This window comes from Rhineura floridana, chromosome 6 (assembly GCF_030035675.1).
Source record: "Rhineura floridana isolate rRhiFlo1 chromosome 6, rRhiFlo1.hap2, whole genome shotgun sequence".
Taxonomy (NCBI): Eukaryota; Metazoa; Chordata; class Lepidosauria; order Squamata; family Rhineuridae; genus Rhineura; species Rhineura floridana.
The window spans coordinates 78,700,523-78,714,062 of record NC_084485.1 but is presented as its reverse complement, the minus strand read 5'-3'; the positions used below and the strand labels follow the sequence as shown (position 1 = coordinate 78,714,062).

Here is a 13,540-nt window from a genome sequence, read left to right as displayed (position 1 = left end):
TTCCAAACTGTCTCTATAGCACTCTTTGGAAAGTATCCATTTCCTGACATCTAATGTCCAAATGCAATTCCCATAGTCTAGCAAGTGAAACAAACTTGAACTATTGTTACGTTTTTGACCAAAGGGTTGTTTCCTGCCAGTGCTCACAATACCCCTAGCGAAAGAAAAGTGGAATTACTTTAATATAGTAACTATAGAGTACAAGGCAAGTAAACACTTCTGTCTCCTTGTGTCCCATAATCATGGAAAAGAGAAATGAATGGATGCATGAACCTGAATTATGTGACATTAGCCAACTTTAATTACTCTTGCAACAATTATCCACACTTGAATTCTAAGTAGTTGGAATGACAACAATCCCAACACTGGATCCCACTTATAACCCAGAGAAAGTGTGTCTCATCTCCCCTCTCACACATGCAAAGTTGGAAAGACAAGGTACTTACTTGCCACTGTGCCATTCTTTACGATGGGGCACTCACTCCAAGGCAAAGGGTACTGGAAGGATTTAAAAAAGTAAAAGATGCTCCACCCTATGATCACATTGTAATAGAGCCCTACAAACAAGCAGACCTGGCAAAAGGAGAATAAAAAGTGATTGGATCCTAATTAACAATATGTCTTTTGAACCAACTTATACTAAAATGAATGGAGAATGGTCCATTGAAATGCACTGGATTATATCCAACACTGCATGCACAGAGTTCCACATGCACAAGAGGACTTCTTCCATCCTCTCCCCACACACCCTCAAAAATTGCTCTGGAGGCTGCACTAGCAGAACAGCAGCATTCAGTATGACCCAATAGTTTTTTCTGAACAGCCACTGGAATGCACTGAACTGTCCTTATGTCCCAGAGAGAAAGCTTAGCAGGACAGCTTGGGATGCAAAGCTACCCATATTCACAAGACTTGGTAAGAAGAGGTTTGATACATTTTTAGTATAACAATTTTTATATCATTATTCTGAGCTGCATTTTCATTGTTTAGTTGGTCAATACAAAAATCTAATTTGTACATCTAATGCAGGGATAGCCAAAATAGTGCCCTCCTGATGTTGTTGGACTCTTAACTCCCATCAGACCCAGTCAGCATGGCCAATGGTCAGGGGTGGTAGGCATTTCAGTCCATCACCATCTAGAGGGCACCATGTTGCCTACCTTGATCTAATGTTTCTACAGTATTTTTTAAAGTACAGATCTTTGCTTTTCATATTAATCTTATCACTTACTATAACATTTTGCAAAACTAAATCAGAAATGAGGAAAATAAAAATGATTTTTAAAATCATTCACAACAAAAGGGAAAAACATGGTACGCAACTAGAAAAAATGTACACGATTAATAGAATTTTTTTTAGTAGAAAACTAGGGAACGATTTTCTACAACTTTCAGATTATCACAACTCTTTTTTTTTTTTGGCTAACCCTGTACATCTTATGATAACACAAAGCTTTAGGTAAGTGAGCAGAAAAAGTTCTATGGTATTCCAGTGCTTTGAAAAGCTGAATTGTATATGATGAACCATACTCTCTAGCACATCAGTGCCTTCTGGGTCTGGGAACTCCACTGTGCAAAGGAAATACCCACACACACAAACTGCCTTAGTTCAATGGAAGTAGATCTATGTGTGAATTCTATCGAATGCATGAATGTGCTCCCTTCAATGAAATTAATGTGACAATTTGCATGTGCAAGGCTGGGCTAATGATATATGTTCTTCCTTTAAACATGTGAGTAATTTCAAATCAGAACATCAGCAGATTCCAAATGGGAAGGCAAGTGCACTGAAGTAAATGGTACTAAATCAGCTTTTAGGCTTTGATTTAACATGACTATAGAATGAACCGATTGTAACCTTTTATATGAAGGCCCCACCTGTCACAGCTTCTCAGAGGCTGAATTTTTTTTAAAAAAGGCTAATCCACCAGGGCACACATTGCTTGTTTCTTCTGCAAGTCTCATTAAAATGAATGGGCACCATGAAATGACTTAATAAGCCTTGGGCTACAGAAACGGGGGAGTGAGCGTGCAAGATTCACACTAACAAAAATCCCGAACCTGAGAAATATTACTAGAAAATGCACACCCACCCATATGTGATTGGCTTGGTCCTATTACCATCAGCTCACACAGAAAATGTGATAATTGTTAAATAAAACAAAGTGAATGGATTATTCACCCAGGATAATGAATGAGTTCTGTTCCTTGTTGAATTATCACCTCCATGTTTTTCAGTGAAGCTGCTTTTAAGACATAGTAACAAAAAGTAAAAATGAGTGGGGTGGAGGGCAACAATAAAGTCAAACACTTTGAAATGAATTTCTCTGGTGATTCCCACATGACTGTAAGTCATGTACAGTGTCATGTTTTGCAGGCAAGGTCTTGTTAACTTTTTCTTTGTGGAGCTCCTAACCATTTTAGGCACTTTACTTACTGAGATACTCAGAACTTACTAGGACCAGTTTCAGAATTTCCTGAGTACCTGCTCTGAAGTTTGATATGGCAATAATGCTCTTGCAAGATTGTTTGGAAATTGGAGAACTGGGACAGTACAATACATCCTGATCCTATGGGGCTGCTTTAGTTGCAGCAGCCTAACACAATCATACAGTTCTTTTCCACTTGCCATGTGAACTGCACTGCAATCCCTCAAAATGACCAAAAATCAAGGCTGCAGTGTTGCACTTGTAGGAGATCCAGAACTGCACCAACGACCCTTGAATGCCGGGGCCTTTGGTTGTCACCCCAGTGATTCAAATAAGATGCTGAATGGAACAACTCTGTTTAAGGGCCAGGAGTGAATGGCGGTGCTGAGCTTGGGTTCCCTTATCAGTGCCATAAGGACAATTGTGCTTTTAATTAGCACCCCAAGCTGCTGATCTCTGTGTCAGCAGAGGGAATCATTAGGACTGGACTACAAGGAGGTTATTTTTGACAGATGCAAGCAGAGGATCCAGCAGCTAGGACACATGTTACAGAAATATATATATATATATATATATATATATATATATATATGCAGAGATACTTAGCGGTCTGAGCTGCCTGTGCCAGTGTGTGTATTTACCTTAGAAGCAGGCTTTTACCCTGCATTTAGACCACTAAGGCTTCAGACTTAGTAAAATAAGAAAAGCTACTTTATTTATAGAAATACATAGCAGATAGGAAAGGCATACCTAGTTCTAACTAACTAACTAAGGTGGAGGCACAATGCCCAGACTTGGGTATTGCCCTCATGGCTCAGGAGAGAGAGCAAAGACAAAGATGTCTCCTCTCTCCTCAGACAGTCGAAGAAGAAGACGACAAAGGAAGGAGGGGCAGGTCAGCTTCCCTGAGGATATCAGTTTACAACGGAAAGAAGTTAGGTAGGAAGAGCACAGATAAAGGTAGGCAAGCCTAGCCAGCTGGAGCCTAATTCTATCTTCTTTCTGGAATACAAACAAAAGTACCCAGACAGGAGTTGCTCCTGAGCCACTTCCAACACATTCTTGAAAGGCATGCTCAGTCTGTTCAAGTGTACATGTGAAACTATGTATTCATTCTCCATTTGGTCTGGGGAAATCAAAGGAAGTCAGACCTTGATGGTAAATGCTGATCCTGTTGTGCAATTTCATGTTCAAGGCATGGACCCTTTGTTCCTAGCTAACCAATTTCACAGACTGATGTCTTCGAATTCTATTCTGCAATAAATAACTGTCCTTCATTGTAGGAAATGGGTTTATTATAGACATGTCCGCCAGACAGCCCAGCTGGAAAACCACCTGTCTATCATCCATGCAACCACCCCAAAGCCAAAGCCCCATCCAAGCACTCACAAGACAGCTGGCAAATCCAATGCCCCCCAACCGAGGGCAGACATAATTCCACACTCCTATACTGCCCCGGCGGATCCTCTGGCCGACAGCCAACTCCAGAAAGAAGAGAGGGAGTCCAATGAGGATGAGCAATACCAGATATGGAACCAGATAGGCACCTGGAATGAAAGAGAAGGGTCATTAGAGATGGCCACCTTTGATTACAAGAGGCAAAGCATGAGAAGGTGACAACAACTGCAACTAGGAGACAGCCACATCTGCTTTATCTGACTTGTCTGGCCCATCAATTCACCCAGGGATGAGGACACCGGTGGCCCTCCAGATGTTGATGGACTCTGACTCACATCAGCCCCAGCCAGCATGGCCAATGTTCAGGGATGACAAGAACTGTGGTCCAGCAACACCTGGAGGGCCACAAATTTCCCACCCCTAAGTTAACTCCATGGCAATTGAAAATATTTTACAATGCTCTTCAGACAAGAAGGGTCCCAACTTGAACATTTTTACCTCTTATTCTCAGATCTAATCCATGAAACATGATGTCTGCAAACACCAGTCCAGCATAGAACAAGCAGAAGGACAAATTGATCAGACTGTTGGGCTGTAAAAGTTCCAAAGCAGTTTAAGATTGGGTGAGGAAATATTTGCAGTGGCAGCTAGGAAGAAAAGGGAAAGCCAAGGTTATGGGATTGGCCCACAATTACACAGGCAATCGGGAATATGTCTATGCCTGTGGAACGCAAACTGAGTTTTCTGATATACATAGCATTTGAATGCTTACAAAGATACTCAAAATGTGGATATGCAAAGCTATAAAAAGACTTACAAATGTTCAAACACCCAGATGCAACTGTAATTCTGTGGCAGATATTGCAAGAAGCCAGTGGGACCTGCAACAAAATGTTGCAGAGCTCCCTGTTCAGAACTCCAGCCAGTCCATTCCACTATATTCCATCCACTTCCCATCTGGTTTTCCATTTCTGCTCTCCCTCCCTGCTACAGCATTCCATAGCCATTGAGCATGCACAGACCTCATTGGGCAGTTTACCAACACCCCTTAGTATTTCTCCTCAAGCCTGCCGATACCTCCGTCTTGTACATGGGAGGTGCTATTTTGGCTACATAACCAATGACACCGACAGCAATGGCACTCAACATCAGAAACAGATGGAAATGTATGTATAGAGCCCTTTAAATCCTAGGATGGGAGGGGGAAGTGTAATACTGTAGTTGCACATGTTGAGTGAAGCTTTTTATTGAAGCACTCTCATTCTCTGGTGACGAGATGGTGAAAAAGCAGCCTTTTTCATCCAAGGCATGGGAAAAGGAGATGAACAGCATAGCTCAGGGTTGAACTGAAGGCCTAACAGATGTGGATTTGAATTCCTCTCACCCCGTAGAGGTGCCCTCCGGATGTTTTGAACTACAAATTGCATCAGTCCCAGCCAGCACAGCCAAAGAGGACCACCAAGCCCCCCACAAAATCTGGAACCGATCACAAGAACATTCCTGCTGGATCAGGCCAAAAAGCCATCTCATCCAGCATCCTTTTCCGCAGTGGCCAACCACATGCCTGTGGGAAGCCCAAAAGCAGGACTGGAGCACAAATGGCACTCTCCCTACTTGTGATTCCCTGCAACTGGTATTCAGAGGCATACTACCTCCAGTAGTGGAGGCAGAACACAGATGTCCTGGCTAGTAGCCATAGATGCCCTCCATGAATTTATCTAATCTTCTTCTAAAGCCATCCTGCTATCACTGCGTCTTGTGGAAGTGAATTCCACAGTGTAATTATGCACCATATGAAGTTTTTTCTTTTGTCTGTCCTGAATCTTCCAACATTCAGCTTCACCAGACGGCCCCAGGTTCTAGTATTATGAGAGATGGAGAAAACAATCTCTCTATCCGCCTTCTCTGGATACCACACTATGCATACTCTTATACACCTCTATCATGCCTCCCCTTACTTGCCTCGTAGCCATTGAGCGCCCTACCCTCCATGAAATGTATACATTTATGAAAATATATAAATATGCTCTGTTAAAAGCAGCATTCCTTGAAGCAAGTTCCTTGATTTATCCTGGTGCCAGGACAATAGAGAGAAAGGTTATACAACTACCATACACAGTATCACTCATGGAGAGGGAGGCACACATCTTTAATATTTCATATACAGATGTATATACAGTGTGATTATTTTCTGCCTTCACAGTTGCTGTTCCAGGGCCAGCTATGCGATTAAAGAGAACAATTCCTGGAACAGCTAGGTGAAAATGCTCCACAGAGGACCTTAAATAGCAGGACCATCAATCTCTGGCTTATTGGAGAGAGTAGGAAAAAGTGGGCAGTCTGAAAAATATAAATAGTTGATCAGAGAGGCCAAAAACTCTTGTGCTGGAAGTCTGAGCTGTTGACTAAAAACTCAAAGCAAAAACAAAAAACAATATTCCTGGAATGTCCGTAATTCTAATACAGACAGCAAGCCGTGTAGGCAGAATTTTGTTCCTGCTTCATATTCAGGGTATTCAGATAAGCAACCTAGAAATGATTAAGCACAACCAGCACAATATCACCGGCTTAATTTTTGACACAACTCACAGCATTTCAGCAAGATACAAAACAATTCCTTCAGCTCCTAATAAACTGACAAAAATCCACTGAAAGACTCTGATCCAAGCAAATGACAGCAAAGTTTCTTTTTCTCTTTAGAAAAAGGTCTCTGGTATAAATATAAACCTCTGAAAGCAATGGGCATTTTTAACAAAGGTTACTTCAAACTTTACATAAGACTCTTATTGGTTCTTCCATGGCAGTATTTAAACAAATTTCCAGAATGGCTAATAACAAATATTAGTAAAAAAAAGGGGAGGGGAACCCTTCAAAACAGAACAATAAATAAAAGCAATCACATCGCCGCAGACCAATAAACAGAACCTTTGGGGACAAAATGCAAGCAGGTAGGTGCGATTTTCAGCAGAAATCAGTGCAAGGTCTTGATCCAGATGAAGAGCACAATTCTGAGTCAGGAGTCTGATACAATGGCTACTTTTCTTCAAAATAAAAGCAGCCAGACTAAGCACTCTTATTTAAACATGTAACTTCACAGCTGATGTAATTTGCCCCTCAGACAAAGGGAGTTCTTGGCTTACTCTCCGCTGTGCTGCAGTACTACCGCTACAATGGCTTGAGATGGGTCCAGCACTACCATTAGGCAGAGTGAGGGAGTGGTGGCGTGCCATAGCTGTTCCTTCCAAGAGCCCTGGCTTTAACTTTCTGTTACAGGGCCAAACTGTCCATGCCATGTAGCCTGTCCTGCAGCCCCTTATCTACCCTGCTGCTCTCAGGTGTGGCAGAGTATGCTGTTCTTAGTACTGAAGAAAGATTCAGCTACCAGTCCAGTCAGCTTCTCTTTGTGACATGGTGTGGCACCATCTTGCCCTTTTCCTAATGCAGCAAAATGTCTTGGCCAGTCCCAAACAGAGATGCTACTGCTGCTCTCCAAGCCAGTTAGACGAGGTTACCAAAAGAACCAATACAGGTCTGTCTGGCTCTATCTAACTATTGGTCCAGGCTTGGTTAACGAGCAAAGTCAAGGAAGCTCTTAGAGGCAAAAAGTCTTCCTTCAGAAAATGGAAGTCTTGTCCGAATGAAGAAAATAAAAAAGAACACAAACTCTGGCAAAAGAAATGCAAGAAGACAATAAGGGATGCTAAAAAAGAATTTGAGGAGCACATTGCTAAGAACATAAAAACCAACAACAAAAAATTCTATAAATACATTCAAAGCAGGAGACCATCTAGGGAGGCGATTGGACCCTTGGATGATAAGGGAGTCAAAGGTGTACTAAAGAACGATAAGGAGATTGCAGAGAAGCTAAATGAATTCTTTGCATCTGTCTTCACAGTGGAAGATATAGGGCAGATCCCTGAACCTGAACTAACGTTTGCAGGAAGGGATTCTGAGGAACTGAGACAAATAGTGGTAACGAGAGAGGAAGTTCTAGGCTTAATGGACAATATAAAAACTGACAAATCACCGGGCCCGGATGGCATCCACCCGAGAGTTCTCAAAGAACTCAAATGTGAAATTGCTGATCTGCTAACTAAAATATGTAACTTGTCCCTCGGGTCCTCCTCTGTGCCTGAGGACTGGAAAGTGGCAAATGTAACGCCAATCTTCAAAAAGGGATCCAGAGGGGATCCCGGAAATTACAGGCCAGTTAGCTTAACTTCTGTCCCTGGAAAACTGGTAGAAAGTATTATTAAAGCTAGATTAACTAAGCACATAGAAGAACAAGCCTTGCTGAAGCAGAGCCAGCATGGCTTCTGCAAGGGAAAGTCCTGTCTCAGTAACCTATTAGAATTCTTTGAGAGTGTCAACAAGCATATAGATAGAGGTGATCCAGTGGACATAGTGTACTTAGACTTTCAAAAAGCGTTTGACAAGTTACCTCACCAAAGACTTCTGAGGAAGCTTAGCAGTCATGGAATAAGAGGAGAGGTCCTCTTGTGGATAAGGAATTGGTTAAGAAGCAGAAAGCAGAGAGTAGGAATAAACGGACAGTTCTCCCAATGGAGGGCTGTAGAAAGTGGAGTCCCTCAAGGATCGGTATTGGGACCTGTACTTTTCAACTTGTTCATTAATGACCTAGAATTAGGAGTGAGCAGTGAAGTGGCCAAGTTTGCTGACGACACTAAATTGTTCAGGGTTGTTAAAACAAAAAGCGATTGTGAAGAGCTCCAAAAAATATCTCTCCAAACTGAGTGAATGGGCGGAAAAATGGCAAATGCAATTCAATATAAACAAGTGTAAAATTATGCATATTGGAGCAAAAAAACTGAATTTCACATATACGCTCATGGGGTCTGAACTGGCGGTGACCGACCAGGAGAGAGACCTCGGGGTTGTAGTGGACAGCACGATGAAAATGTCGACCCAGTGTGCGGCAGCTGTGAAAAAGGCAAATTCCATGCTAGCGATAATTAGGAAAGGTATTGAAAATAAAACAGCCGATATCATAATGCTGTTGTATAAATCTATGGTGCGGCCGCATTTGGAATACTGTGTATAGTTCTGGTCGCCTCATCTCAAAAAGGATATTATAGAGTTGGAAAAGGTTCAGAAGAGGGCAACCAGAATGATCAAGGGGATGGAGCGACTCCCTTACGAGGAAAGGTTGCAGCATTTGGGGCTTTTTAGTTTAGAGAAAAGGCGGGTCAGAGGAGACATGATAGAAGTGTATAAAATTATGCATGGCATTGAGAAAGTGGATAGAGAAAAGTTCTTCTCCCTCTCTCATAATACTAGAACTCGTGGACATTCAAAGAAGCTGAATGTTGGAAGATTCAGGACAGACAAAAGGAAGTACTTCTTTACTCAGTGCATAGTTAAACTATGGAATTTGCTCCCACAAGATGCAGTAATGGCCACCAGCTTGGACAGCTTTAAAAGAAGATTAGACAAATTCATGGAGGACAGGGCTATCAATGGCTACTAGCCGTGATGGCTGTGCTGTGCCACCCTAGTCAGAGGCAGCATGCTTCTGAAAACCAGTTGCCGGAAGCCTCAGGAGGGGAGAGTGTTCTTGCACTCGGGTCCTGCTTGCGGGCTTCCCCCAGGCACCTGGTTGGCCACTGTGAGAACAGGATGCTGGACTAGATGGGCCACTGGCCTGATCTAGCAGGCTCTTCTTATGTTCTTATGTCTCCCTGAGCAGCCACACAGTCTCCCTTGCCTCACTCTTCTTCTGTAACCACACTACTGGCCTACCTTTGACCCAGTCATCTGCCTCTAGTGCTTGTCTGCCTCCTGCTCTGGAACTTGAACACTGCCCCATCTTTGACTATGTCATTGTCTCTGACCCTGGTGGTCCCAATATGCAACAGTTTTCAGAATTCAGCATACACTAGCTAAGCAGTAAGCTCCAGTTCCAGACATGCCAACTAACAAACTCTGACGCTACCCACAAATTTAGTGCACGCCAGAGGCAATCAGTACATACAATAGAAAAAGCAAGCATTGTCACAGGTTAATAAGTATCATTAGAGGGTACCAATTTGCATCCTTAACCTGGGTCTCAGCTGAGTAACTGTGATGCTGGCTTTCAACAAAGCTTTAAGCTAATGCAACAACATCCTGTAAGCTCTTGAGCACACAGTGTTCCAAAGAATTGGCCCAATACCACCCCTTTTCTAATGGGAATCTGTTCTCATTGCCAGACATATGCACACTTTATTACTGAGAAAAACAACAACACAAAATTTACCATCCTCACATACAGCAGTATTAACAGAAAAATCTTGTATCAAGTAATAACACATATATCATCAAATAACTGTATTTATCACAGACACATCTGCCTATCAATAGTTCAATCCTGTTGCATTACACCCAATTGATACTGAGCCAGTGCTTTGATTAATATCCGTGGCTAATCCAGGAAGATATTTAAGCATATGCTTACTATTAAGCAGATAAACATTCATGGTGTAATGACTATTCATTGAATGTCCTACTGAGAGAAAACACCATTGGGCTCCACCCATTTGTGCAGCCAGCAATGAACCTTACACAGCTGTCCTCTGTGGTTATGCCTTCAATCTGCTTCCTCCACAACGTTAAGCAACATGGTGGTTAAAAAAGATCTGTCATGGAATATACATGGCATGTCTCAAATCAGCCATGTACAGGCTAGCAATTTCAGGTGCCATTGTGGAGGCCATGGCTATGTGCTTGGTTATGGCAAAACAGCTGCCCATTAAAAGAAAACTAATTCTTACATTATTTACTGGCTACATCAGCCAAAGTTAAAATGATTTGGTGGTGGATATCTGGTATGTGGTCTCATGTTAAAAGGGTTCTCTGTAATCAGTAGAGCTTCTTGTTCGGGAATGCACATACAGAGAGACACCTTACATCAAATGTGCCCAAAATATTCTTTTTATGCATGCCATTGATACTTACAGATTTATTAGTAAAAGCTGTGAAATCTCATGCATGCCCTGTTATGATGACTGATGAGGAGGAGGCGGCATTTGTTTTGCTACCAATATGCTAGATGGTAGCAACATTTTTGGTCTCATGTAAGATGAATCAAGAGCAGCACTACTATTCCATTTTTGTCAGATCTTGCGATCTAATGTAGCTAATGGATCTACCTGATCTTTACACACACCTTCAGGGATTCTGAAATAGAGACTGCATCTATACAATGTCCTTTTGGTCCAGTGCCACAGTATTTGCTCGAAGCACACAAAATCATCTTTAATTTAATCTGAGACAGTAGCTTTAAGCATCATGAACCAGCAAGGTCCATCAAGCTAGGGAGTGAAAGCTGAGCAATATATGAGCAGGCTCAGCGGGTGAAGGTAACTCAAGAGACTGACATTAAAGAAAACAACATTAAAGAAAACAAGCTTAATTTATATACTGAGCTTCCTGGAAATGTGAGAGTTGCAGAAGTATGGGTGTATATACTGTGACACGAAAGGAAGGAAGGCAGTACACTGTCAGAATTAAATCCCCCTTCAGTGCTGTATTTGTGAATGGGAGGCAGACTCCTGTTCTTCTGTCATGCAGTATAAATTCAGCATCAGTGAACCAACTACCAAACAGGACAGAGAATGAAGTAGCTGGATAAAAATCTTGATGTTTCAGTACCCCTACATCTTCATAAGAGCCTTTAAGACCATATCTTCAAAAGGTGCTGAGTAGGATTGCCACTTTGATTTTTACCCCTGGAGGAACTCCTGTAATTTTAACTGCTATGTGACATGCCAAAATTCAACAGCTGCAGCAATCTCCCAACACTGCATCCTCATGTTTGGGAAAAATGTCACCTATTAATTTTTAAATTTTGTGCATGTGCCTGTTTTGCAGCACTAAGGACCAGGAGACCTGCTACAAAAATGGCTAAGAATTCAAGTGTTGTGTCACCTGATCTGATCTCCAAGTGGTTGACACTCAACAAAAGCACAATCGAGTCCTCAGAATTAGCTCACTGGCTCTAATTCTGGCTGTTTATGCTCATAACAGCCAGAAATGACTAAAGGCAAATAGTTTTCTTGAAAATGGTTCAGAAAATAACTTGACACTGGCCCTACCAGTGGACTTTTGGTGCTGGTGGACTAGAAAAGAACCTTGGTGACATTTGCCCAAAGGTAAGCTCCAAATCTTGGGATCCAGGATTTTAGCCAGGAATAGCACCAGCAGAAAACCAGATCAGGCACTGGCTGAGGGTCGCAGAAGCTGCCATTTACTGCCATCTCGCCAGGCTCCTGAACAGCTGTTTTAGCAGTGGGTGGGTGAATGGGAGCCAAACTTGTCTCCTGTGTTGGCTGCCTATCATTTTTATTAACCCAAAATGCAGTGCCCCAGCCCATGCATCTATAGGCTAGGGTACTGCACCACCCAGGGGCCTGGCAAGAAGAGCAGTAAATGGTGTTGCTGCCACAAGAAAAATGCAAGTGGGGTAGGGCATGTGTGTCAGGGGTCCATCGGTGGCACTGTGTGAAGGGCCCCCAAGACAGATGCCAGTCCCAATCTCACCCACAGAATCCTTCACTAACCATCATCTGTACTGGGTAAAAAGAAGCCAGTTAATGGTGCCATTGCACCTTGGTTAGTTCTATTGGCATTATCCTGATGCAAAATACACTAAAGGAAGAAGAGTCTAACATTTTAATGGTAAAAAGCAATACTGATCTGCATGTTTCTAGAAATAGCCAGCATGAAGAATATTAGTACTCACTCGCCTCCCCCAGCTCTCTATGCAACAATCTTCCCCCCTTCCTGAAAGTTCAATAATAATTACCATCCTCATTCCCAATAAGAGAGGGAATGAGAATTACACCAAAGAATTACACCAAAGCAAGTGAATTGGTTAAGAGATAGTAGATCACAAACTGTAAACCTGAAATAAATTCATAGTACATAATACAACTGAACAATTTGAAACCACCAGAAGACTTAGCTGAGTTCATCTGTGTGAAAAGGATAACTAAGCTTCAGAGGACTTTACACATTCATATATTTTGAGATAATAACAGTTTAATATGGATTTGCCATGCATGATCAAGAAACCTCGACATGGCTGAAGCAAATTATAGATAAGACACAGTCCAAGAATAATCTGGCAGCCTTTCACTATCTCAGGTTGTTACCTTGACCCACATAAGTAGCAACTATTTAAATAGTACTTGCAAGCTAGCAAACAGGAACGGAGGCCTACCTGCTGAATGTGATGAAGCAGTCACAGAGTAATCTGGAGAAATAATCTTGGTTTGTATAAACAAACATAAGGGTTTGATTCAGGATACCAGCTCCTCATTAACTTTAATGAGTCCCACTGATCATACAGACTAGGGACAACAACAGTCCATGGAAGGGAAGGCCATAGCTCAGTGGCGAAGCCCATGCTGTAACAAGTATTTCCAGGCAGAGCTGGGAAAGATTCCTGTCTGAAACCTAGACAACCGCTGCCAGTCAGCAGAGGCAGTACTATCTATGGTCTGTCTTGCTATGAGACAGCATCCTATGGCCTTCAGGCCTAGGCTCCATTTCTCTTACTTGGAGCAGGAAAGCAGAACACGTGTCTGTCTTTTATATTGATGCTTATAGCGCAAGTGGCAAAAGATGTGCTGTGAGGCTGATCAGGCACATCATAATTGTGCCTACTGTGTGGCAGTGAGGGCAGTGAAGAAGGCACACTTCTCTGTCTCATT

The 13,540-nt window shown here is 42.3% G+C and overlaps 1 protein-coding gene across 1 annotated transcript in view; it reads right to left on the bottom strand.

The window, feature by feature from the left end:
- Positions 1–13,540, bottom strand: part of SLC6A17 (solute carrier family 6 member 17) — a 46,042-nt gene that overhangs the window by 12,358 nt on the left and 20,144 nt on the right. Inside the window, exons 3-4 of the mRNA XM_061632604.1 lie at positions 3,819–3,976; positions 447–573 (exon numbers count right to left, since the gene is read on the bottom strand). Of these exons, the coding sequence (XP_061488588.1) occupies positions 447–573; positions 3,819–3,976 (285 nt within the window). The remainder of the gene's footprint in view (positions 1–446; positions 574–3,818; positions 3,977–13,540) is intronic.